Here is a 24346-nt window from a genome sequence, read left to right as displayed (position 1 = left end):
ATGTTCTCAATGATTTGCAGAGCTAAGCTACGATGACGCAAAAGGCATACGAATGGTACAATGGACTTTGGGGACTTGTGGGGAAGAGTGGGAGAGGCACGAAGGATAAAAGACTACAGATATGGTGCAGGGTATACTGCTTGGGTGATGGGTGCACAAAAATCTCACAAATCACCACTAAAGACCTTACTCATGTAACCAAATACCACCTGTACCCCAATAACTTATGGAAAAATACAAATTAAAAAAAGAATGAATCAGGAGAGGGAGTGATTTGAAAAGTTACTCATCAGTAAATTATCATTGGTTTACAGAAACCACATTGATTAGTAATTGGCTATACACCGTTAAACTGTAGGGTTCAGTTAGTCTAGAATCCACATAGCAAATGGCTTCAAGAGGTAAATTTAGCTTAAGGTGGGAATGAGGCACGACTCCTGTCATGTCTCTCTCATGAGTCCACTCTGGACTTGATAGTTTCAAGGCACTCACATCTTTAAACAAAGTTTTTTGTTTGTTTGTTTTCTTTCTCGCCACTCCATAAGATTTATGGCTCTTTGTTAACATACTATTTAAGCAAGGCCTGTAAGCCACTGCCTTGAAAGAGATAAATACATTTGAACTGAGTTCTCTCCTGAGTGATGGGTATAGCACACATTGATAAACTGCTGTTTTTTCTCTTGTTTCTCTGACTTTTGTTTTCAGGAGAGTGTCTCTACTAAGAATCTATGAGGATAAGAAAACAAATCATATTTTCTGTGCTACAATATAAAATTCATGAAGCCTGTTTCTGATTTTATATCACTTCAGGCTCCCTTTTACCTAATCAGGGAGATTACAATATATCACTGTCATCTGCCCAGTATTAGTCTGGATATAATAAGAATCTTTCATCACCTTTGCAGAGTGATTTCAGAATGTTTCGTTTTGCAATCACATTCCTTAACAATGTTCATGGGTTTTGTTATTTACTATCTTACCCTTCATATCTAAACCATATCCATTCAATCAGACTTTTGCTTACTTCCTAGGACACTGTTCAACACAGGGATTAAGGCTTGCATAAAATAAGTAACCAATGTAAAGGTTAGTTAGGGAGCACTTAATTTAACCAAGGTCTCTAAATGGATTTCTTTTAGGAGATACAAAATTTTCTATTTTGCATGCTAGAATGAATAGGAATCAGACAGAGAAATTTTATATTAGGAACTGAAGAAATGATCTAAGCATTCTTGTCAAAGTTCTCATGAGTGGTTTTCAATGTTTCTCAATTCCTCTTTTTTTTTTTTTTAATCTCATGTTTCAAAATCACTGGAAACTTTAGTTGTAACTGTGACTTCTTCTTTTGAGGTACACTTAATGTTAGAAGTCTCCTAGTCCTATGAGAGTGTGTAGCAGTTTGTCCCTGAGCTCTACCTTTTTTAAATGAAGCTGGGTCTCTGGGCAGCATCTTCTGGGCGAGAGATACAAAAGGTTCCTGGACCTTCTCAACACAGGGAGCCTGCATAATGATGCAAGAGCTGCAACCTCAAAGTACAGGTGAGTATTTCCTCTGTTTCAGAGGAAAGTGGAAGTGTATGATGAAATAAGATCACCCAGAGAGAAGAAGTAGACAAAGAACACATTGAAGAGCTAGTGATTGGACCAATATAGTAGACTGAAAGGAATTTGAAAGAAAGAGTCATTCTTCAGAGCCAGAGCCACAAGCAATTGAAAGAATAAGAAAGCAAATTTTTTTGGGAGGTTTGTATCAGATTTTATTGAAAGTTTAGGGAGACAGAAAAGATTTACATGATAGAAGGTAATCAGGGAAATAATTGATTATTAGATGTCTGCTCTTGAAAGTCTTTTGACTAATCTTGAAATCCAGGCAGCAGTATTCTTTCCAATTACCCTGCGTTTGTTTTTGTACTTGCTTTTCTAATTTTTTTGTAAGAGAAAAGCTTCCCATTTTTAATGCATGAAAATTTGACTTTAGCTTCAACCCTTTGCATGCCCATCAATAATGTTTAAATTTTTTTTTTAACGGATACAAAATAGTTGTGCATATTAATGGGCTCCATGTGATATTTTGATATAAGAATATGATGTGTAATGATAAAGTCTGGAAAATTAGATTATCCATCACTTCAAATATTTATCATTTCTTTGTGTTTGGAACATTCCAAATCTACTCTTCTAGCTATTTTGAAATATACAATAAATGATTGTTGGGCTAGGCTCAGTGGCTCACACCTGTAATCTCAGCACTTTGGGAGGCTGAGGTGGGTGGATCACTTGAGGTCAGGAGTTCGAGACCAGCCTGGCCAACATAATGAAATCCCATCTCTACTAAAAACACAAAAATAAGCTGGGCATGGTGGCATGTGCCTGTAATTCTAGCCACTCAGGAGGCTGAGGCAGGAGAATCACTTGAACCTGAGAGGTGGAGGTTGCAGTGAGCCAAGATTGCCTCATTATGCTCCAGTGTGGGTGATAGAGTGAGACTCCACGTCAAAAAAAAAAATGTTAACTACAGTTGTCCTACTGTGCTAAGGGACACTAGATTTTATTTCTTCTAGCTAATTGTATTTTTGTAGGCATGAAGCAACCCTTCTCTATCTTCTCTTCCCCATTAACCTTCCTGGCCTCTGGTAGCCACCATTCTATTCACTACCTCCATGAGATCAATTTTTTTAGCTCCCACATAGGAGTCAGAACATGCAATATTTGTCTTTCTGTGCCTGGCTCATTTCACTTAACATGATGTCCTCTGGCTCCATATATGTTGTTGCAAATGGTAGGATTTTATTCTTTTTTATGGGGCAATAATATGCCATTGTATATATTATACTACATTTTCTTTATCCATTCATCTGTTGATAGACACTTAGGTTGATTTCATATGTTGGCTACTGTGAATAGTGCTGCAATAAACCTGGGAGTGCAGATATCTCTTGGATATACTGAAGAAACCAAATATCAATACAGGGATATGAGAAATGGGAGACAAAAGTGATGTTTTGAGAAAGGAAATCAATGAAACATGTAATAGTTAAGAGGAAAGAATAAAGATATGGAAATTCCAGTTGGTTGAGCATATGTTTTACCTGTATTCTTTGGGGCCACAGAGCTACTACCTGGTTATTTGTTCTGAGGGAGTTTGTAAGCTCTCTTCTTGCTTTAGATTTTTAACTGCTCTGAGGTTCTTCATCTAGTTTGTTCATTGCTGTAAGCTTCCTGGGAATTTTGGCTCCCCGGCCCTCTGGTAACTGTGTTTGTTGTCTTCCTGATTGGACAGAGAAAAGAGGTTGGTGGTCCCTGAAACTCTGGTCTGTGGCTGGGATTTCCATTGCACTCCTCAGTGCTTGCTTCATTGTGAGCTGTGTGGGTAAGTTCTGCACTGAGGTGCATTTTCTTTGCTTCTTTTCCCTTGAATATTCCATACACATTTCCTAGGATATATTCTCCTCTGCCCCATTAATACATCAATTCTTACTTGGAATGTCACATTTTCCTTGATTTCTCCTTTTCCCTTTGTTGTTCTTCTTCTATCTTTTGAAAACTGAATTCTTGTGGATTTAGTTTACCTGGTTTTATGAGCATTTTCTGAATCATGGCCTCATATATCCATGTTGTTCATTGTAGCCATCATCTAAGGCACCATCTTTCAGGACTGGATTCACTGGTAATCATGTGTTCCCTAGTCACAAAAGTCTTGTATTGGGAGTGCAACTCTAATCGCTGTCATAATTGTGATATTCTATATTAGATTCTTTGATTCATGTACAGAACCTTTCCAATGTGAGAGGAAAAAGTATTCAAATGAAATGATGGAGATAAGAGAATACAATATTTCTTCTCTATTCTGCTTGCCTCCAAATACATGTCTCAAGTTCATTGTGTGAGAAGTCTTAAAGACCTTTTTCCTCTCTGATTCACAATTTGGATTTCTACTCATTGATAAAGTGATTAAAAATAGTTGTTGAGCGGCCGGGCGCGGTGGCTCACGCCTGTAATCGCAGCACTTTGGGAGGCCGAGGCGGGCGGATCACAAGGTCAGGAGATCGAGACCATTCTGGCTAACATGGTGAAACCCCGTCTCACTAAAAACACAAAAAATTAGCCGGGCGCGGTTGCGGGCGCCTGTAGTCCCAGCTCCTCGGGAGGCTGAGGCAGGAGAATGGCGGGAACCCGGGAGGAGGAGCTTGCAGTGAGCCGTGATTGTGCCACTGCACTCCAGCCAGGGGAACAGAGCGAGACTCCGTCTCAAAAAAAAAAAAAAAAAAAAATAGTTGTTGAATAGTCTGGGAGGGAATGAAAGTGACTTCCCCTGTCAATCAGGTCATAGATGTAGCTCCCTCAGAGTTTTAAATAAATCTTACAATATTTAGTAAAATACAAGTAATTATCACCAAAGTTAGAATCTGTTTTACTTTTCAGAATCAAGTGCAAGAGAGAAGGGGTTTAAGAATAGATATTTCATAAAAAGAAACACAAATTCAGGATCTCAAAACATGAACTAAGAGCAGGGCAGAAAGATTTGACTGTATTGAGCTTTAGTTATAGAAGGACAAAAAAGAAATGAGTGAAGAATCAGATCAGATCCTGAGAGATAAAAGGTCTTGCTGAAAATGAACATTAACATAAAAGTTAATGTTCATTTGAGACATTAAAAATATTTTTATAAATGTTTAAAATTTCCCCTTGGTTGTTACTTAGCCCGTCTGTTGATGTGTGGCTACCTGCAGCTAGAATTATTTAGAAAATATCAAAATAACCTGTGTGCTTGCATCAAGGTTATTAAGGCTAAGGAGAAGCAGATATCCAGTGAGTCAATAAATATTTATTGATGACTTTGTGACAGTTGCCCTTTTAGGTGTTTGTGATTAAGAAAAGATCACTTTTCACCTTCAGACTTCCTCCTTTTTTTATAATAAAATATTTTCAAATTATTATTTTAAAATCGTGGGTATATAGTAGGTGTATATATTTACGGGGTATATGAGCTGTTTTGAAACCTTTAAGTTGTGTTTGTGATTAATTGTTGCGGGAAACAGGCAGAATCTCTGTTCAAGAGTATGGAGCCTAAATTCTAGTGGTGAAAAGACCAAAAAATTAAATGGGGGATATATATTTTAAAAAAAAGTAAGATAAATGAATACAAGCAAATAATAATTTGGCATAGTTTTTATTGGGCTTGCATAGAGAAAGAATGGTGGGGGTCAGAGGTAAGCCAGCACTGTACAGATATAGAGCTCAAGGCTTTAGAGCAAAATAATAGATGGACACTAATCCTTCTTCTTCCTTCCCAGTAACTTACCGTTTTACATATGGTGAAACTGGCAAAACGCTGTCTGAACTACACTCATATCATTCAAGTCTCACCTGCTTCAGTGAAGGGACAAAGGTGACAGGTAAAGCTTTAAAATGCTTACATAGACTTTCTTTTTTCTCAGGGAGAGAACAGGGTTGAGCTCAAGATTGGTTATTCTATTGTGCATTTGTGTGTGTATGTTTTATGAAAGTCTCTGCTCAGATATTTTCATAATTTCTCTAAACATACATGTTCATATCAGGCTCTAGACATGCCCCCAAAACAATTCCTTCTTCACATTTCTTGAGCTTGGTAAATATTATAAACCTACATGCATGTAATTTGCTCAGGCCAACCCTGGAAATTATTCATAACAATTCTTACAGTTTTTACATTCCTCTCACCCTCCATCAAATGCATACAATATTTTTTTCGATATTTAAGGTTTCCAATTAATACTACCCATCTCCATCCCAAATACTAGCATTATTCCTGGTCAAATTGGTTCAGGATGAGATTGATGCCTGTCCAAAATATACTGTTGTTAACTTCATATGTGGAGAGTTGGCGGAGTTGAATTTAGGATTATGGTTGGTGTATTAGTCAGTTTTCATGCTGCTGATAAAGACATACCCGAGACTGGGCAATTTACAAAAAAAAGAGTTTTATTGGACTCACAGTTCCATGTGGCTAGGGAGACCTCACAATCAAGGTGGAAGGTGAGAGTCATGTCTCACATGGCAGCACACAAGAGAAGAACGAGAGCCAAGTGAAATGGGTTTCCTCTTATCAAACCATCAGATCTTGTGAGACTTATTCACTAACACGAGAACAGTATGGGGGAAACTACGCCCACGATTCAATTATCTCCCACAGAGTCCCTCCCACAGCACGTGGGAATTATGGGAGTACAATTCGAGGTGAGATTTGGGTGGGGACACAGAACCAAACCATATCAGTCAGCTTCATGGAAAAGGGTAAGAGCCTTTCCGTCTGGGGGCAGCCATCAGGTAAGTCAAGATGGGTGCATACAAGTACATCCACGAGCTATGGAAAAAGAAGCAGTCTGATGTCATGAGCTTGCTTCTGAGGGTCTGCTACGGGCAGTACTGCCAGCTCTCTGCTCTCTACAGTGCTCCCCACCCCACCTGGCCTGATAAAGTGGGCCGACTGGGCTACAAGGTCAACCAAGGTTACTTATATATAGGATTCGTGTTTGCCGTGGTGGCCAAAAACACCCAGTTCCTAAGGGTGCAGCTTACGGCAAGCCTGTCTATCGTGGTGTTAACCAGCCAAATTTTGCTCCAAGCCTTCAGTCTGTTGCAGAGGAGCCAGCTGGACACCCCTGGGGGTCTCTAAGAGTCCTGAGTTCTTACTGCCTTAGTGAAGATTCCACATAAAAATTTTTGGGGGTTATCCTCATTGATCCATTCTATAAAGCTATCAGAAGAAATCCTGACACCAAACCAGTCCACAAGCACAGGGAGATGTGTGGCCTGACATCTGCAGGTTGAAAGAGCCGTGGCCATGGAAGGGGCCAGAAATTCCACCACACTATTGGTGGTTCTCATCAGGTAGCTTGGAGAATGCGCAATACTCTCCAGCTCCACCGTTACTGCTAATATAAGTAAAGTGTGTAAAATTCATACCTAATAAGAAATTTAGGACAGTCAAAAAAAAAAAAAAAAGAAAAGAAAAAGGGAAAGAGAAGTGAAGTGCATAGTCTTCTTCCTACCTATGTGGAACACTGCTTCAACAAGTAACATTTGAATGAATATTTTCCCGGAAGCAACAATGGGCACTTAGCTTTTGCCTTCCGAATGCCCTGAAATGGGACAGAGATGGATATTAATTAAATTAACTCCATATCCATCTGGCATAAGAGACTGTTAATTTGCCCCCTTAGTATATCCAATGTAAATGACCAGTCAAGCTGTTCAATACAACTACTTAAAGTTACAGAAAATCTTATGTGATAAAATACAATTATTTTGTATAATACCATGTCAGTAAATAAAAATGCTCCAATTTTAACAACATTCTTTCAAATCATCATTACAATGAAAAATAAAAATAAAAGTCCATACACAAAATTTCCATTTTGATTAAAGTTAAAAAATAACTTAAATCCACACTGTATGTTGTTCAGTTTGTTTCCCACTCAGTTGCAGTCAGAGTGAGGAAGAGCTAGAGTTCCCTCAATCCCCCTGCACTCTGCCTAGGCTAGTTTTCTTTTAACTGTTTTGCTTGTCAATCCCCAAAAAGGATTCTGAAAACGTATGTACCCTCCGATACAGTATAATTTGACATCAGAATTTTCATCATGCTATGGAAGCAAAAGCTTTAATTTCTGGAACATTGTAAATATTGACTTTAAAAAACAAAACTGTTATTTCTCTCTTAAAATGTATTTACTTGTGTGTAAATACTATTACAAAGTGCTAACCCCCATCATCCATTAAAACGAAACTAAACATATATTATTTAACAGTTGGATGTTTTACATCATTCTTCTATCTCCTTGAACTAAAATTTACATGATACTTTTCTCATCTGCCAAAATATGTAGATAAACATGCCTAATATTTCAATTTCCTGTGGACCATTAGGCTTCGTGTGTTATAAAATGTGTTCTGGATTGATTTACTATCATAACTATTATCAGGACATGATGTCAAAACATCACAAAGTTATGATAGATTTTGATAAATCATCAATAATTAAGTAAAACTATTGAAAGTCTAAATCTTAATGAGATGAGTGGAACTTTGAAAAAATGCTATCAAATGTAATTATAATATTATTGCTAACATATTCAACACCAATTCAGCTCCTATTTTCCAATTTAATGACATTAACTAAAAAGTCTTGCTCACCTAAGTCAGTAGATAAGAATGAAAAAGGCTTTGTTTGAATGTCACTCAATTTTTGATATTCTTTCAGCATTGTCTGCTTAAGATGATATAGTGATCTATTGTCAAAAATTATTTATAATGGTTTGTAAACTGAGAATTTGATCAGGTTACTCCCAATGTTATAGAAAGTAAAGAATAAGAAATATTATAGAATAATTTTGCAAAAGATTTGTTATTTCTCAGTCAGTAGTTATTTACTTTCTCAAAAGTATACCAAAAGTGTTCTAAAAAGGCTTATCAAATGATTGCGATTTACATCTGTTACTTTCTACACTTGCAAAGTGACTTGATCAGCTCATTATTCTCAGCATAAATTGAGAAAATAAAATATTATTAATGTTAGTATACCTTGTTGACAGATGCTTTTACTGATCACAGCTGACAATATTTTTTGTTGGCCTTGGAGCTGGCAATTTCACATGTTCAACTTATAAAAAAATGTTTGGCGTATATAGCTCAATTGGCAAAGTCAGTCAAATTTGACTTTCAAAATTCAAATCATATGTTAATACACACTTTGAGACATATTAAAGCAATCATTAATAATGAGCAGAATGCACAATTAAGGTATATTTCTAAAAGCAGCCAGTATGCAAATAATATAGATATGGTTAATCTATTTTATTCATTTTATAATATTATAAAAGGAAGAATAAGCTTTTTGGTTTTTAATCACTTAATATGTAATGATATAATAATGTAAAAAATGAATAAAATAGAACTATATGTGATAACATGGATGAATATTATCAATGCAAAACAAAAAAATAAGCCCAAGAAGATCACATATATCATAATTGCTGTTTAAAATTTCAAAACCAAACAAATCTAAACAATTTACTATTTAAGCATGCATATATATTTGTTTAAATTATATGTAATCAAAATCATATTGATTATAAGTATAATCAAAATATATCAGTCGATTTATATATGTCTAGCTATGGATTTTTTTAATCCTAGAAGAGTGACAAACTGGTAAGGGGAGAGAACTGCTAATTGTTTAAGATTCTTAAGCATTTAATACTGTGTGAAAATTAGTAATAGGTAACATTTATTGAGCAATTATTCTATGTTAAGCATCTTTTAAAATGCTTTATACATATTATGTGATTAAATACCCCTGTGAGGTTGGCACTATTATTATTTCCATTTTAGAGATGCAATAATTGAGGCTCAGGAAGGTTATGAATTTGCTCGAAGACATACATGATAAATGCGGGAGCCAGAATTCTAATAAGGCATAATTCTAATTCTCATAACCAACCTGTGAATAGTTATCATTTTGAAAACCCAAGGCTTTGTGGCTTGCCCAAGATTACTGAGCAGAACTGGGTTTCTAGGTTCGTCCGTGTTAGTCATTTAAAATTCTAAGAGGACTTGGTGCTTATAATGTACAAGGGACATGAAAAACAAAACTCAATAATGACTTTTTTTTTTTTGCAAAAAAGAAAATGGAGACAAATCCTGCAGGTAAACTTTAGTAAACATTGAGGACTTAATGTTAAAGAATATTTATTTGAAATCAATTCTAGGGCCTCAAATTATATAATTCAGGAAACAGTAAAAGCATGAATTAAGAGACTGTCTCTACAAAGCAACCGCAGATCCTTAATCTTATTTATCACATCTTTCACTCACTCTTTTTTTTTCATGTAACACAGAAATAGCCTGGGGATGTTGCCCAGCTTCTTGGAAGTCATTTGATTCCAGCTGCTACTTCATTTCCGGTGAAAAGAACGTTTGGTCTAAGAGTGAGCAGAACTGTGTTGAGATGGGAGCACATTTGGTTGTGTTCAACACAGAAGCAGAGCAGGTACTGTTTCTACTTAAAAAATTATCTAATTGTAGAAAAAACACATAACGCAAAATTTACTGTCATAACCATTTTTAAGTGTACAGTTCAGTAGCATTTACTATTTTCACATTACTGGGCACCAGATTTCTAGAAATTTTTCATCTTGCAAAACCGGAACTCCCCACCCATTGAACAACAACTGTCCATTTCCCCATGCCTGAAAGCCCTGGCAATCACTCCTCTACTTTCTGTTTCTATGAGTTAGACTCTTTTAAATACTGTGTACAAGTTAAATTATACAGTATCTGTCATTGTTTGAATAATCTATTTCATTTAGTATAATATCCTCAAGATTCATCCATGTTCTCATATAAGACAGGACTTTCTTTCACTTTAGGGCTGAATACCATTCCATTGTATGTGTCTCTCACACTTGTTTTTTGCTTCTTTGTTTTATTTGATTTCTTATTTTCCAGGTTTATTGGAGAGTGACTGACCACCAAAAGTAGCATATATTTAAGGTGTACTGTGATGATTTGATATACAAATTTATTATGAAATGGTTACCACAGTCAAGCTAATTAATATATCTATTACCTCATATATTTAGCCTTCTTTTTCTCCTTTTCTGTGGTGAGAACACATAAGATGCCACATTTCCATTCATTTACTTGTCAGTTGTCATTTAGGTTGCTTCCACTTTGTGGCTATTGTGAATAATTCTGCAATGAATGTGGATGTGCAAATAATCTTTTAGAGTTCCTGCTTTCAATTCTTTGGATAAATACCCACAAGTGGGATTGCTGGATCACATGTTAGTTCTATTTTTAATTTTTTGAGGAACCTTCATACCGTTTTCATGATGACTGTGTCATTTAACATCACCCGCAAGAGTACCCAAGGGTCTCACTTCACATTCTGATGAACACTTGTTCTTTTCTGTTTTGTTTTTTGAATAGTGGCAATCCTAATGGACGTGAAGTAATATCTCATTGTGATTTTGATTTGTATTCCTTTAACAATTAGTGATGTTGAGCAACTTTTTTTTTTTTTTTGAGACAGAGTCTCGCTCTGTTTCCCAGGCTGGAGTGCAGTGGCACAATCTTGGCTCACTGCAACTTCTACCTCTTGGGTTCAAGCAATTCTCTGTCTCAACCTCCCGAGTAACTGGGATTACAGGTGCCCACCACCATGCCTGGCTAATTTTTGTATTTTTATTAAAGACAGAGTTTCACCATCTTGGCCAGACTGGTCTTGAACTCCTGACCTCATGATCCACCCGCCTTGGCCTCCCAAAGTGCTGGGATTACAGGCATGAGCCACTGCACCCGGCTGGCAACTTTTAAAATGTACTGTTGACAATGTGTATATCTTCTTTGGAGAAATACCTATTCAAGTCCTTGGCCCACTTTTTAACTGGGTTATTTGTTTTATTGTTGTTGAGTTGGAGGTGTTCCTTATATATTCTTGATATTAATCCTTTACCAGATATATGATTTGCAAGTATTTTCTTTTATTCCATATGCTGTCTTTTCATTAATTGATTGTTTCCTTTGCTTTGCAGAAGTTTTTAGTTTGATGGAGTTCCATTTGTCTATTTTCTTGCTTTTGCTCCCCGTGATTGTGGTTTCATATCCAATACATTGCCAATTTCAATGTCATGAATCTTTTTGCTCATGTTTTCTTCCTGGAGTTTTACCGTTTTAGGCCTTTGTTTAGGTCTTTAAAACATTTTGAGTTAATTTCTGTATGTGACATAAAGTAAGGATTCAACTTGGTCCTTTTGCCTGTGGATATCCAGTATTTCTAGCTCCATTTGTTAAAGAGATTGTCTTTCCCCATTGTGTGGTCTTGGCACCTTGTTGGAGATTATTTGACCATATATGTGAGGGTTTATTTCTGGACTCTCTATTCTGTTACATTGGTCTCTATGTCTGTCTTTATGCCAGCACTGCACTGTTTAGATTACTGTAGCTTTGGAACATATTTTGAAATCAGGAAGTGTGAGGCATCCAACTTTGTTCTTTTTCAAGGTTATTTTGGCTATTAGGGATTTCTTGATGTTCTATATGAATTTTAGAATTTTCTTTCTTTCTGCAAAAAATAACATTGGGATTTTGGTAGGGATCACATTGACTCTTTAGATTGCGTTTTAACTGTATTGAACCTACCAATCATTAAACATGAGATGTCTTTCCATTGGTTTGTGTCTTCTTTGGTTTCCTTTATCAATGTTTTGTAGTTTTTGTAGTACAAGTGCTTTGCCTCCTTGGTTAAGATTATTTCTAAGAATTTTATTATTTTTGATGCTACTTTATTTATTATTTATTTATTTCTCTGAGATGGAGTTTTGCTCTGTTGCCAGGCTAGAGTGCAGTGGTGTGATCTTGGCTCACTGCAACCTCTGCCTCCCAGGTTCAAATGATTCTCCCTCCTTAGTCTCCCAAGTAGCTGGGATTACAGGCATGTGCCACCAAGCCCAGCTAATTTTTTGTATTTTTAGTAGAGACGGGGTTTCACCATGTTGGCCAGGCTGGTCTTGAACTCCTGACTTCAAGTGATCCACCCACCTCGGCCTCCCAAAGTGCTAGGATTACAAGTGTGAGCCACCACATGCAGCCTTTAATGGGATTATTTTCTCAAGTTTCTTTTTAGATTGTTTATTTTTAGTATTTAGAAATGATACTATTTTTTTCTACATTGATTTTGCATTTTGAAACTGCTGAATTTGCTTATGAGTTCTAAGAGATTTTTTGTTGAATATTTAGGGTTCGTTACATATAAGGTTATGTCATCTGTGAACAGAGATAATTTTACTTCTTACTTTCTGATTTGGATAATTTTTTTCTCTTCCTTACCAAGTTGCTCTGGCTAGGACTTCCAGTACTATGTTGAAAAGAAGTGATGAGAATGGGCTTTCTTGCCTTGTTCTGAATCTTAGAGGAAAAACTTTTAATTTCTCAAAATTTAGTATGATCCAGGGATGCAAGGATGGTTTAACATCTGCAAGTCAATAAACGTGATATACCATATAAACAGAATTAAAAACAAAAATTATATGATCATCTCGATAGAGCCAGAAAAAGCATTTGACCAAAAAAAAGCATATCTTTATTATTGAAACCCTCAGTAAAATCAGCATAGAAGAGACATAGCTTGAGGTAATAAAAGTCATCTATGACAAACCTACGGCCAACATTATACTCAACAGGGAAAAGTTAAAAGCAATCCCCCTGAGAACTGAAACAAGACAAGGATGCCCACTCTCACCACTTTTATTCGACGTAGTACTGGAAGTCCTAGCCAGAGCAATCAGACAAGAGAAAAAAACCAAAGGGCATCCAAATTGGTAATGAGGAATTTGAACCATCGCTGTTTGCTGATGACATGGTTATACTTAGAAAACCCTAAAGACTCATCCAAAAAGTTCCTAGAACTGATAAATGAGTTCAGAAAAGTTTCAGGATACAAAATTAATGTACACAAATCAGTAGCTCTGCTATACACTAGCAGTGACCATGCTGAGAATCAAATCTAGAACTCAACCCCTTTTACAGTAACTGCAAAACAAAAACATTTAGGAATTTACTTAACCAAGGAGGTGAAAGACCTCTGTAAGGAAAACTACAAAACACTGCTGAAGGAAATCACAGATGACACAAGCAAATGGAAACACATCCTATGCTCATGGATGGTTAGAATCAATATTGTTAAAATGACCATATTGCCAAAAGCAATCTACAAACTCAATGTAATTTCCATCAAAATACCACCATCATTCTTCTCAGAACTAAAAAAAAAAAATCTAAAATTCATATGGAATAAAAAAAGAGCTGCATAGCCAAAGCAAGACTAAGCAAAAAGAAGAGATCTGGAGGCATTACATTACCTAACTCCAAACTATAGTATAAGGCTATATTCACCAAAACAACATGGTATTGGTATAAAAATAGATACATGGACCAACAAAACAGAATAGAGAACCCAGAAATAAAGCCAAATACTTGCAGTCAAACATCTTCAACAAAGCAAATAAAAACATAAAGTGGGAAAAGGACACCCTATTCAACAAATGGTGGTGGGATAATTGGCAAGCCACATGTAGAAGAATGAAACTGGCTCCTCATTTCTCACCTTATACAAAAATCAACTCAGATAGATCAAGGACTTAAATCTAAGACCTGCAACCATAAAAATCCTAGAAGATAACATTGGAAAAACCCTTCTAGACACTGGCTTAGGCAAAGACTTAATGATCAAGAACCAAAAGCAAATGCAACCTAAACAAAGATAAGTAGTTGAGACTTAATTAAACTAAAAAGCTTTTGCACAGCGAAAGAAATAATCAGCAGAGTAAACAGACAACACACAAAGTAGGAGAAAATCTTTGCAATCTATACATCCAACAAAAGACTAATATCCAGAATCTACAAAGAACTCGAACAAATCAGCAAGAAAAATACAAACAATCCCATCAAAAAGTGGGCTAAGGACATGAATAAACAATTCTCGAAAGAAGGTATACAAATGACCACAAAACTTATGGAAAAATGCTCAACATCACTAATGATCAGGGAAATGTAAATCAAAACCACAATGCGATACCACCTTACTCCTGCAAGAATGGCCATAATCAAAACATCAAAATATAATAGATGTTGGCATAGATGTGGTGAAAAGGGAACACTTTTACACTGTTGGTGGGAATGTAAACCAGTACAACTACTGTGGAAAGCATTATGGGGATTCCTTGAAGAACTAAAAGTAGAACTACCTTTGATCCAGCAATCCCACTACTGGGTATCTACCCAGAGGAAAAAAAGTGATTATATGAAAAAGATACTTGTGCATGCATGTTTATAGCAGCACAATGCACAATTGAAAAAATGTGGAACCAGCCCAAATGCCTATCAATCAATGAGTGGATAAAGAAAATGTTATAATATATATATATACACACACACACACACATATATATATCTTCCATATATATACTCCATATATATGTATACACACACACACACACACATATATATATATAAAACAAAATACTGCTCAACCATAAAAAGAAATGAAATAATGGCATTGGCAGCAACTTGGATGGAATTAAAGACCATTATTCTAAGTGAAGTAACTCACGAATGGAAAACCAAACATCGTATATTCTCACTCATAAGTGGGAGCTAAGCTATGAGGATGCAAAGGCATAAGAATAATACAATGGACTTTGGGGAGTCAGGGGAAAGTGTGGGAGATGGGTGAGGGATAAGACTACACATTGGGTACAGTGTACACTGCTTGCATGATGGGTGCACCAAAATATCAGAAATCACCACTAAAGAACTTATTCATGTAACCAAACACCATCTGTTCCCCCAAAACCTATTGAAAAAGAAAAATTGAGTATGATGTTAGTTGTAGGCTTTATATATATGACTTTTATCGTGTAGAGATACTTTCCTTCTGTTGATACTTTCCTTCTCTTGTTTGCTGAGTGTTTCTATTAGTAAAGGATGTTGGATTTTGTCAAATGGGTTTTATGCACCAACTGAGGTAATCATGGGGTTTTTGTTCTTAATTCTCTTAATGTGGTTTATTACGTTGATTTTCATGTGTTGAACAATTTTCACATTCCAGAAATAAATCCCAGTTGGTCATTGTGTTTATCTCTTTTAGTACATTATTGGAGTTGTTTGTAGTATTCTGCTGAGAGTTTTTATATCAATCTTCATCAAGCATATTAGCCTGTTGTTTTATCATAGTATCTTTTTCTAGTTTTGATACTAGGAAAATGCTGACCTCATCAGATGAGTTCAGAAAGATTTCCTCCTCTTTGATTTTTTGATATTGTTTCAGGAGGATTAGTGTTAATTCTTCTTTAAATGTATGGTAGAATTCACCAGTGAAGTCTTCCGATTCTTGACTTTTTTTGTTGGGAGATTTTTATTACAGATTAATTTCCCTACTAGTTATTGATCTATTCAGATTTTTATTTCTTCATCAATCAGTCTTGGCAGGTGGTATGTTTCTAGAATTCTATGAATTTCTTCTGTTACCTAATTTGTTGGCATATAATTGTTCACAGTAGTCTCTTATAATCCTTTTATTTCTGCAGATATTTTGTAATATCTTCTATTTCACATCTCATTTTAGTCATTTGAATCTTCTTTCCTTTTTCTTACTTACTCTAGATAAGCATTTATCAATGTCTCCTGCTCATACCTTAGCTCCCACTTATTGTGGTGGTGTCTATTTCTCCCTTCACTTCTGTAATGTTTGTCTTATATATTTAGGTGCTCTGATATTGGGTGCATATATGTATTTATAATTGCCATATCTTCTTTCTTTCTTGGGGCAGCTTTTGAGTTAAATTTTATCTGTCTCATATAAATATGGTGACCCATGCTCTCTCTTTGTTAACATTAGCATGGAATATGTTTTCCTTTCTTTTCACTTTTGGCCTGTGAGTGCTTTTGAGCTAATGTAAGTCTTTTGTATACAGTGTATAGTTGGATCTTGTTTTTTATTAGTCATTGCACCAATCTAGGTCTTGGGAAGTTTAATCCATTTATATTTAAAGCAATTCTTTATAGCGAAGGAGTTAATATTGCTGTTTTGCTCAGTATTTCTGTATATCTTGTGTATTTTGTCCTTTTGTTCCTCTCTTGCTGCTATCTCTTGTGTTTCATTGATTTTCTGGAGTGGTATGTTTTGATTCCTTTCTCATTTCCTTTTGTGTATCTTCTATAAGTATTTGTTTGTTGTTATCTTTATGGGGATTACATAAAACATACTAAAGATATTAAAAATATAACCATTTTAAGATGAAAACAACTTAACTTCAACTGTATACAAAAAGCCCTCTATTTCTTCAAATATCCCCCCATCCCCATTTATGTTACTGGTGTTGCAAATTACTTATTTTTACATCATTCATTCATTATTATAGATTTTATGGCTATTTTAATACATTTTTAAATAAATGTATTAAAAGAATGTAAGAAAGAATCAGTGAATTTGAGGACAAGTCAATTGAATTCTGTATGAGAATTAAAAGTGATTTATGCACTAACATTATTCTGTATTTATGTATATATCTACTTTTACCAGAAATCTTGCATCTGCTTTCATGATTCCATCTACCAGTCTTTCACTTCAACTTAAAGGATTCCCTTTAGTATTTGTTTTAGGGTGGATCTAGTGGCAATGAATTCTCTCAGCTTTTGTTTATCTGGGAAATTCTTAATTTCTTTTTTTTTTTTTCTTTAATTTTTTTTTTTTTAAACAGAGTCTCCCTCTGTCACCCAGGCTGGAGTGTAGTGGTGTCATCTCGGCTCACTGCAACCTCTGCCTCCCAGGCTGGAGAGATTCTTGTGCCTCATCCTCCCAAGTAGCTGAGATTACAGGCGTGTGCCAACACACCCGGCTAATTTTTTCATTTTTAGTAGAGATGAGGTTTTACCATATTGGCCAGGCTGGTCTTCAACCCCTGGCCTCAAGTGATTCACCTGCCTCAGCTTCTTAAAGTGCTGAGATTACAGATGTGAGTCATGGCACCCAGCCTCTTCTTCACTTTTGAATGATAGCTTTCCCAGATACAATTTTCTTAGTTGGCTGTTTTTATTTTTTTCAGTATTTTGAATGTATCATAACAATCCCTTCTGTCCTGCAAGGTTTCACTGAGAAATCTGCTGACAGTTATGGGAGCTTGGTTGTACACGAGAGCACTTTTCTCTTGCTGCTTTTAACATTATTTCTCTGTGGCTTTTGACAGTTTGATTAAATGCGTGTTAGTATGAGTCTCTTTGGATTTGTTCTGGTTGTAATTGAGCTTCTTGAACTTCTATGTCCATTTCTCTCATGAAATTTGGGAAGTTTTTGGTGATGATTTCTTCAAATAGATTTTCTTCCCCCTTTTTTCTTTATTCTCCTCCTATGACTCCCACAACACCTATATTGGTCCACTTCATGGTTTCCACAAGTTATTAGGCCCTCTCCACTTTTCTTCATTCGTTTTTCTTTTTGCTCCTATGACTTGAAAATTTCAAATGACTTGTCCTCAAGTTCACCAATTGTTTCTTCTGCTTGATCAAGTCTTCTGCCGAATCTCTCTAGTGAAATTTTCAGTTCGTTTATTGGATTCTTCAGTTCCAGTATATATATTTTTTTAAAATTCAATAGATCCTATCTGTTGATATTCTCATTTTGTTTGTGCATCATTTTCCAGATTTTGTTTAGTACTGCGTCTGTGTTGTCTTTTAACTCATTGAGATTTTTAAGATCGTAACTTTGAAGTCTTTGTCAGGTTATTCATAAATCAATTCATTTTGTTCCTTTAATTTAGCCTTGTTTTTTTGTTTCATTGTATGTCTTGAGATCTTTTGTTTACATTTGGGCATTAAAAAAACACCTATTCTAGTGTTCATTGTCTGGCTTCATACAGACCTTCACCAATTAGCTGGGCATAGATTCTAGGAGTCTCTCAAACTTTTTCTGGTGATGCATCTTCTCTGGACCTGTGTGTTTACTTTTCCAGATAAAGTAATTTACACGGGTTTCATTTTTAGGAGCTCGTATTCCCTTGTTTTACCTAGTGTCTATATGCAGTACCAGTCTCTCTAGTAATAAGCTGCCATGCTTGCTTCTGTTCTCAGCAGCCACCAAGTCTCCCAGATATGTTGTGTTTCCCATTAGCAGTCTGAATTAGGTGTAACAGAAACCAGTCCCTAAGGCAGTCCCCTGGAAAGCCAGAAAGTTGATGCAGGTTTCACTCTCCTCTTTCCCTTCCAAGAGAGATGCTTAGAGATGGGAGTTTTTTCTCTATTGCTTTGTGTGCCAGTATGAGGAAGGACTATGGCAAGTAAATGCAGCAAACTTTCTTACCTGCTTCAATGCCAGTTTTCTCAGCTTTGGTCTTACCAGTGGGGCTGCAATCTTTTAACTATTTGTCTGAAGTTCACAAAGGCAATTTGATTCATATATTGTTAAGTCAGTGTCTTCATGGGGGAACTAGGGCCTGGGGCTTTCTATTCTGCCATCTTACTGATATCAGTGGAGCATGTACTTTAAAAAAAACTTCAACTTCTAGCTTAGATTTAGGAAGTACATGTTCGTGTTTGTTATATGGGTATATTGCACAATGCTGAGGTTTGGGGTACAATTGATCCTGTTACCCAGGTACTAAGCATAGTATCCAATAATTAGTATTTCAACCACTGCCCCACTCCATTCCTCCTCCCTTCCTCCTCTACTAGTCCCCAGTGTCTATTTTTGCTATGTTTATATCCGTGAGTACTCAATTTTTAGCTCCTACTTCTTATAAGTGAAAACATGTGGTATTTGGTTTTCTGTTCCTGTGTTAATTCACTTAGGATAATGGCCTCCAGCTGCATTGATGTTGCTGCAGAGGGCATGGTTTAAATCATTTTAATGACTATATAGTATTCCATGGTGTATATGTATTATATTTTCTTTATCCAGCTCACCATTGATGGGCACCTAGGTCGATTCCATGTTTTTACTATTGGAAATACTATTGCAATGAACATATGAGTACATACTTTTTTTGGTGAGATGATTTATTTTCTGCTGGATATATACACAGTTATGGGATTTCTGGGTTGAATGGTACTTCTGTTTTATGTTTTTTGAGACATCTTCAAATTGCTTTCCATGGAGGCTGAACTAATTTACATTCCCACCAGCATTGTATATAAGTGTTCTCTTTTCTCTACAGCCTCTCCAGCATCTGCTGTTTTTGACTTTTAAGTAATAGCCATTCTGACTGCTGTGAAATGGTATCTCGTTGTGCTTTTTGTTTGCATTTCTCTCATTATTAGAGATGTGCATTTTTCCAGATGTTTGTTGGCTGCTTATATGTCTTCTTTTGAGAAGTGTCTATTTATGTCTTTTGCCCATTTTTTAATGGTGTTGTTTGTTTCTTGTTTGTTCAGTTATTTAAGTTCCTCATAGATTCTGGATATTAGACCTTTGTTGGATGTGTAATTTGTGAATATTTCTCATATTATGTGGGTTGCCTGTTTGCTCCATTGATAGTTTCTTTTACTAAGAAGCACTTTAGTTTAATTAGGTCCCACTTGAGAATTTTTGTTTTCATTGCAATTGCTTTTGAGGATTTAGTCATAAATTCTTTCCCAAGGCTGATGTCCAGGATGGTGGTTCCTAGAGTTTGTTCTTGGATTCTTATATTTGAGGTCATATACTTAAACTTTTAATTCATTTTGAGTTAATTTTTGTCTATGGTGAAAGGTAGGGGGTTCAGATTTATTCTTCTGCATATGATTACCCAGCTATCCAGCACCATTTATTGAATAGGGAGTCCTTTCTCTATTGCTTTCTATTGTCAACTTTGTCAAAGATCAGATGGCTACAGGTGTTTGGCTTGATTTCTAGGTTCTCTATTTTGTCCCATTGGTCTATGTGTCTATATTTGTAGCAGTACTCTAATGTTTTGGTTACTGTAGCCTTATAGTATAGTTTGAAGTTGGGTAATGTGATGTGTCTGGCTTTGTTCTTTGGAGCTGGTATTTTTAAAAATACAAATTAATACCAGGAAAACTTTCCTAACATTTTTGACTGAGAAGCACTACTCCCCACCCTGGAATATTAGGTTATGTCAGGAAGCCTCAGGGCAATACACAACAAATACTCATTAAGCCTTCAGGTTCAATTCAAAATTAATTTCCATTTGCCTCGATAAAATTACTTATAGGAAAACAATCTGGACATAGCTAAAGGTATTTTAGAAGCTCAATTGAAAAGATGAGAATAATTATTTTTTATGAAATAAATAAATCAACTATAGTTAAAACCTAGTGAGCTCTCTATTATGTTTAACTTTTCCAAGTAATTTGCTACTCACTTTCTTTTTTTTAAAATTATACTTTAAGTTCTAGGGTACATGTGCACAACATGCAGGTTTGTTACATAGGTATACACATGCCATGTTGGTTTGCTGCACCCATTAACTCGTCATCTATATTAGGTATTTCTCCTAATGCTATCTCTCCCCCAGCCCCCAACCCCACAACAGGCCCCAGTGTGTGATGTTCCCCACCCTGTGTCCAAGTGTTCTCATTGTTCAATTCCCACCTATGAGTGAGAACATGTGGTGTTTGATTTTCTGCCCTTGTGATAGTTTGCTGAGAATGATGGTTAGTAATTTGCTACTTTCCAGGGAAAAAGTACTCAGGAGAGTAGAGAAACAAATTTGTATTTTAAGAACCCCAATGCAATTTCACTGAAAAACAATAGGAAATTAATATGGAACACATCTTAGCAGTCAATATGCTCCAGAAAAACTTTCTCTCTCTCTCTATATATACACACATATGTGTATATGAAGAGATTTTTATGAAAAAATTGGCTCACATGATTATGTAGGCTAAGAAGTCCTGCAGTCTGCCATCTGGAAGTAGGAGACCCAGAAAAGCCGGTGGTGTAAGTCAAGTTTGAGTTCAAAGGCCTGAAATCCAGGGGAACCGATGGTGTAAATCTAGTCCAAGGGTAGTAAAAGATCGATGTCTCAGGTCAAGCAGCAGGCAGCCAGGAAGAAACAAAAAAATGGATGAATTCCTCCTTCCTCTGCCTTTTTTTTCTATTCAGGCCCTCAACAGATTGGCTGATGCATACCCACACTGGGGTGGGGGCAATCTACTACTGAGCTTACCAATTCAAATGCTAGTCTCATCTGAAAACACCCTTACTCTCATCTGGTCACTCCTTGGCCCAGTCAGGTTGACACATAGAATTAGCCATTACACCATCTGAACATATAAAATAAAAAAAAGATTGAAAACACAAAAATAAATTTATGTATATTTAAAGACAATTCTGTTTCTTGGTAAAGAAAAGAATGAAATTCTGTATTAGGACTGTTTCTTCCCTGTAATGATGTTGGTACTTTTGGCCTGTACTCCTGGTCAGTAGACCATCATGTGACTGCTCCTTGCACCTTGTATTTTCTTCTATAGAATAGCTCTGAAGGCTATAAGGAAACTTTACTTTGTTCAATCTGGAAATACCAAAGTCTGACTCCTTTTTTTTTTTTTTTGCCTTCATGCAGAATTTCATTGTCCAGCAGCTGAATGAATCATTTTCTTATTTTCTGGGGCTTTCAGACCCACAAGGTAATAATAATTGGCAATGGATTGATAAGACACCTTTAAAGAAAAATGTCAGGTGAGTGCAGATCTGGGGCCTTGTTTACATAGAAAATCTAGGGAAATTTTGTTAGGAGTGACTAATAACATTAATATTGATAATTATGATAATAGGATCTAACAATTATTAAGCATTACTAAGGAGATGCATTATCTCACTTAAACTTCATGAAAACATCTCTTTTTCTGAACTAATTTTACAGATGAAAAACTAAATAACTTGTCCCAAATTAATAAACTAATAAGATGAGAAACTGGATGTCAACTCCTTGTCTATCTGACTCTAGAGATGGTGCTCTAAACTATTATATTTTGCTGTTTCTAAACACAAGTAGACTGATCTCTAATTAATAAAACTTAAACTGATCTCTAATTAATAAAACTTAAAATATCTGGGTCAGAACTATGTACAATTATAGTAGAAAAATTACATAATAATACTATTTACTTGTGGCTTTAAAAAAGAATTCAGTTATACATTATCTGATTTGATTTTTTCATAATCTCGTGGGTTAGTTAGGGACCTTATTATAATTCCTATTTTTAAAGATGAGGAATCTAATACTTGAGGAGATTGAATTACTTGCCCAAGATCAAAATGAGTGACTATCAAAAACAGGTCTTGTAGTTCCAAAAGTTATGTCCAACCTCCCACTCTTTACCCAGAATGTATTCCCTGGAGGCAGGGTAACTTTTACATCCAGACTCAGGCATCCTAACATTCACTTAAGGCAGATCCATGAGAATAAAGAAGCTTAGGAAGATGATAAGAATATACAGATGTAAGGAGATAGCCTCTTTATTTCATGTCAGTAAGAAAGAAATTATTTAATAACCCCAACCAGGATAAAGGCTCTGTAAAGAGGAAGATGATTGCAGCGGAAAGATCTAAGAATAAACCATCTCATAAAATTTTGCCAGGAGAATGTTAAAGGAGCAAGTGTAAAAGTATGTGTCCATACTTAAGGATCTGAGGAGGGCAGTATGGGAAGGAGGAACGATCTTTGGAACGTTCTCTCTTCCTAAGTCCCACTCTGTTCACTCCAAACGTTTATACTTTCTAATAATTCACCAGGCATTCATTGAAGATGTCTACCTACCTTTTTTTTTGTTTAGATTTTGGCACCCAAATGAGCCCAGTCATTCAGCAGAGAAATGTGCTTCAATAGTCTTCTGGAAACCTACAGGATGGGGCTGGAATGATGTTATCTGTGAAACTAGCAGGAATTCAATATGTGAGATGAATAAGATTTACCTATGAGTAGAACTTTTTTCAGTGATGTCTTTAAAATTGAAACCTATTCTGAAATGATAATTTCATTCCGTAATTTACACATAACCCTTATGTTATAGAGGTTCATAGAAATGGAAAGATACCTGTTTCCCTTTAATCAATCTTCTAGTTTCCTCCTTTCCACTAATGATAGAATGCACCCTTCCTCTCTTTGTTCCATTCTTTCACTTGTTATTCATTTTTTTCTTTCTTCACACTTCATTACACAAACATTTATTGTTTCAGAGACTGCACTATTTTGTTTGTTGGAAGATTTATAAGGAAGCATCTTTTGCAAATTATGACTTTCCTTCCTCAATATACCATAAAGAAATCTTTTTGGTCAAGATGGTAGTTGGAAGTACAATCATCTGAAGGCCTGACAAGAGTTGAAAGACCTGTTTTCTAGATGGTTCACTCTCATGGCTGGCAACTTGGTGTTGGCTATTGCTAGGAGGCCTCAGTTTCTGACCATGTGGAACTATCCATAGGGCTAACTGAATCTCCTTACAATATGGTGGCCAGCTGCTATTGGAACAAGTGATCCAAAAGAACAAGTAAAAGTAGTAATGTCTTTAATGAACTACACTCAGCAGTTATGCACCATACCTTCTGCTCTACCCCATTGGTCACATAAAACAGATCTGATATAATAAGGAAGGGGAATACCCAAAGGCATGAATAACAGAATGTGATAATCACCAAAAGCCATCTTGGAGGCTATCACAGCAAAATTTATTTTAAAAGATAAGAAAAAAAAGTGTAGTGAAAAATAAATTAATTAAAATATCTCCTACACTAAAATTATGGACTTCTGTTCATCAAAACACCATAAAGAAAATTAAAATAAAAATGACTGGAGGAAGATATTTTAAACACTTA

The 24346-nt window shown here is 35.8% G+C and overlaps 1 protein-coding gene and 1 pseudogene across 1 annotated transcript; both read left to right on the top strand.

Moving 5' to 3' along the window:
• Positions 1–225: 225 nt before the first annotated feature.
• On the top strand, positions 226–23582 carry CLEC6A (C-type lectin domain containing 6A). The gene is made up of 6 exons (XM_009180139.3): positions 226–1539; positions 3281–3370; positions 5295–5396; positions 9876–10027; positions 22095–22210; positions 23308–23582. The coding sequence occupies exons 1-6, from the start codon at positions 1509–1511 to the stop codon at positions 23450–23452; spliced, it is 636 nt and encodes a 211-aa protein (XP_009178403.1). The 5' UTR covers positions 226–1508; the 3' UTR covers positions 23453–23582.
• Positions 5407–6984, top strand: LOC101019200 (annotated as a pseudogene).
• Positions 23583–24346: the final 764 nt, after the last annotated feature.

This window comes from Papio anubis, chromosome 9, assembly GCF_008728515.1.
Source record: "Papio anubis isolate 15944 chromosome 9, Panubis1.0, whole genome shotgun sequence".
Lineage (NCBI taxonomy): Eukaryota > Metazoa > Chordata > Mammalia > Primates > Cercopithecidae > Papio > Papio anubis.
This window is presented reverse-complemented; position numbering and strand designations above follow the sequence as displayed.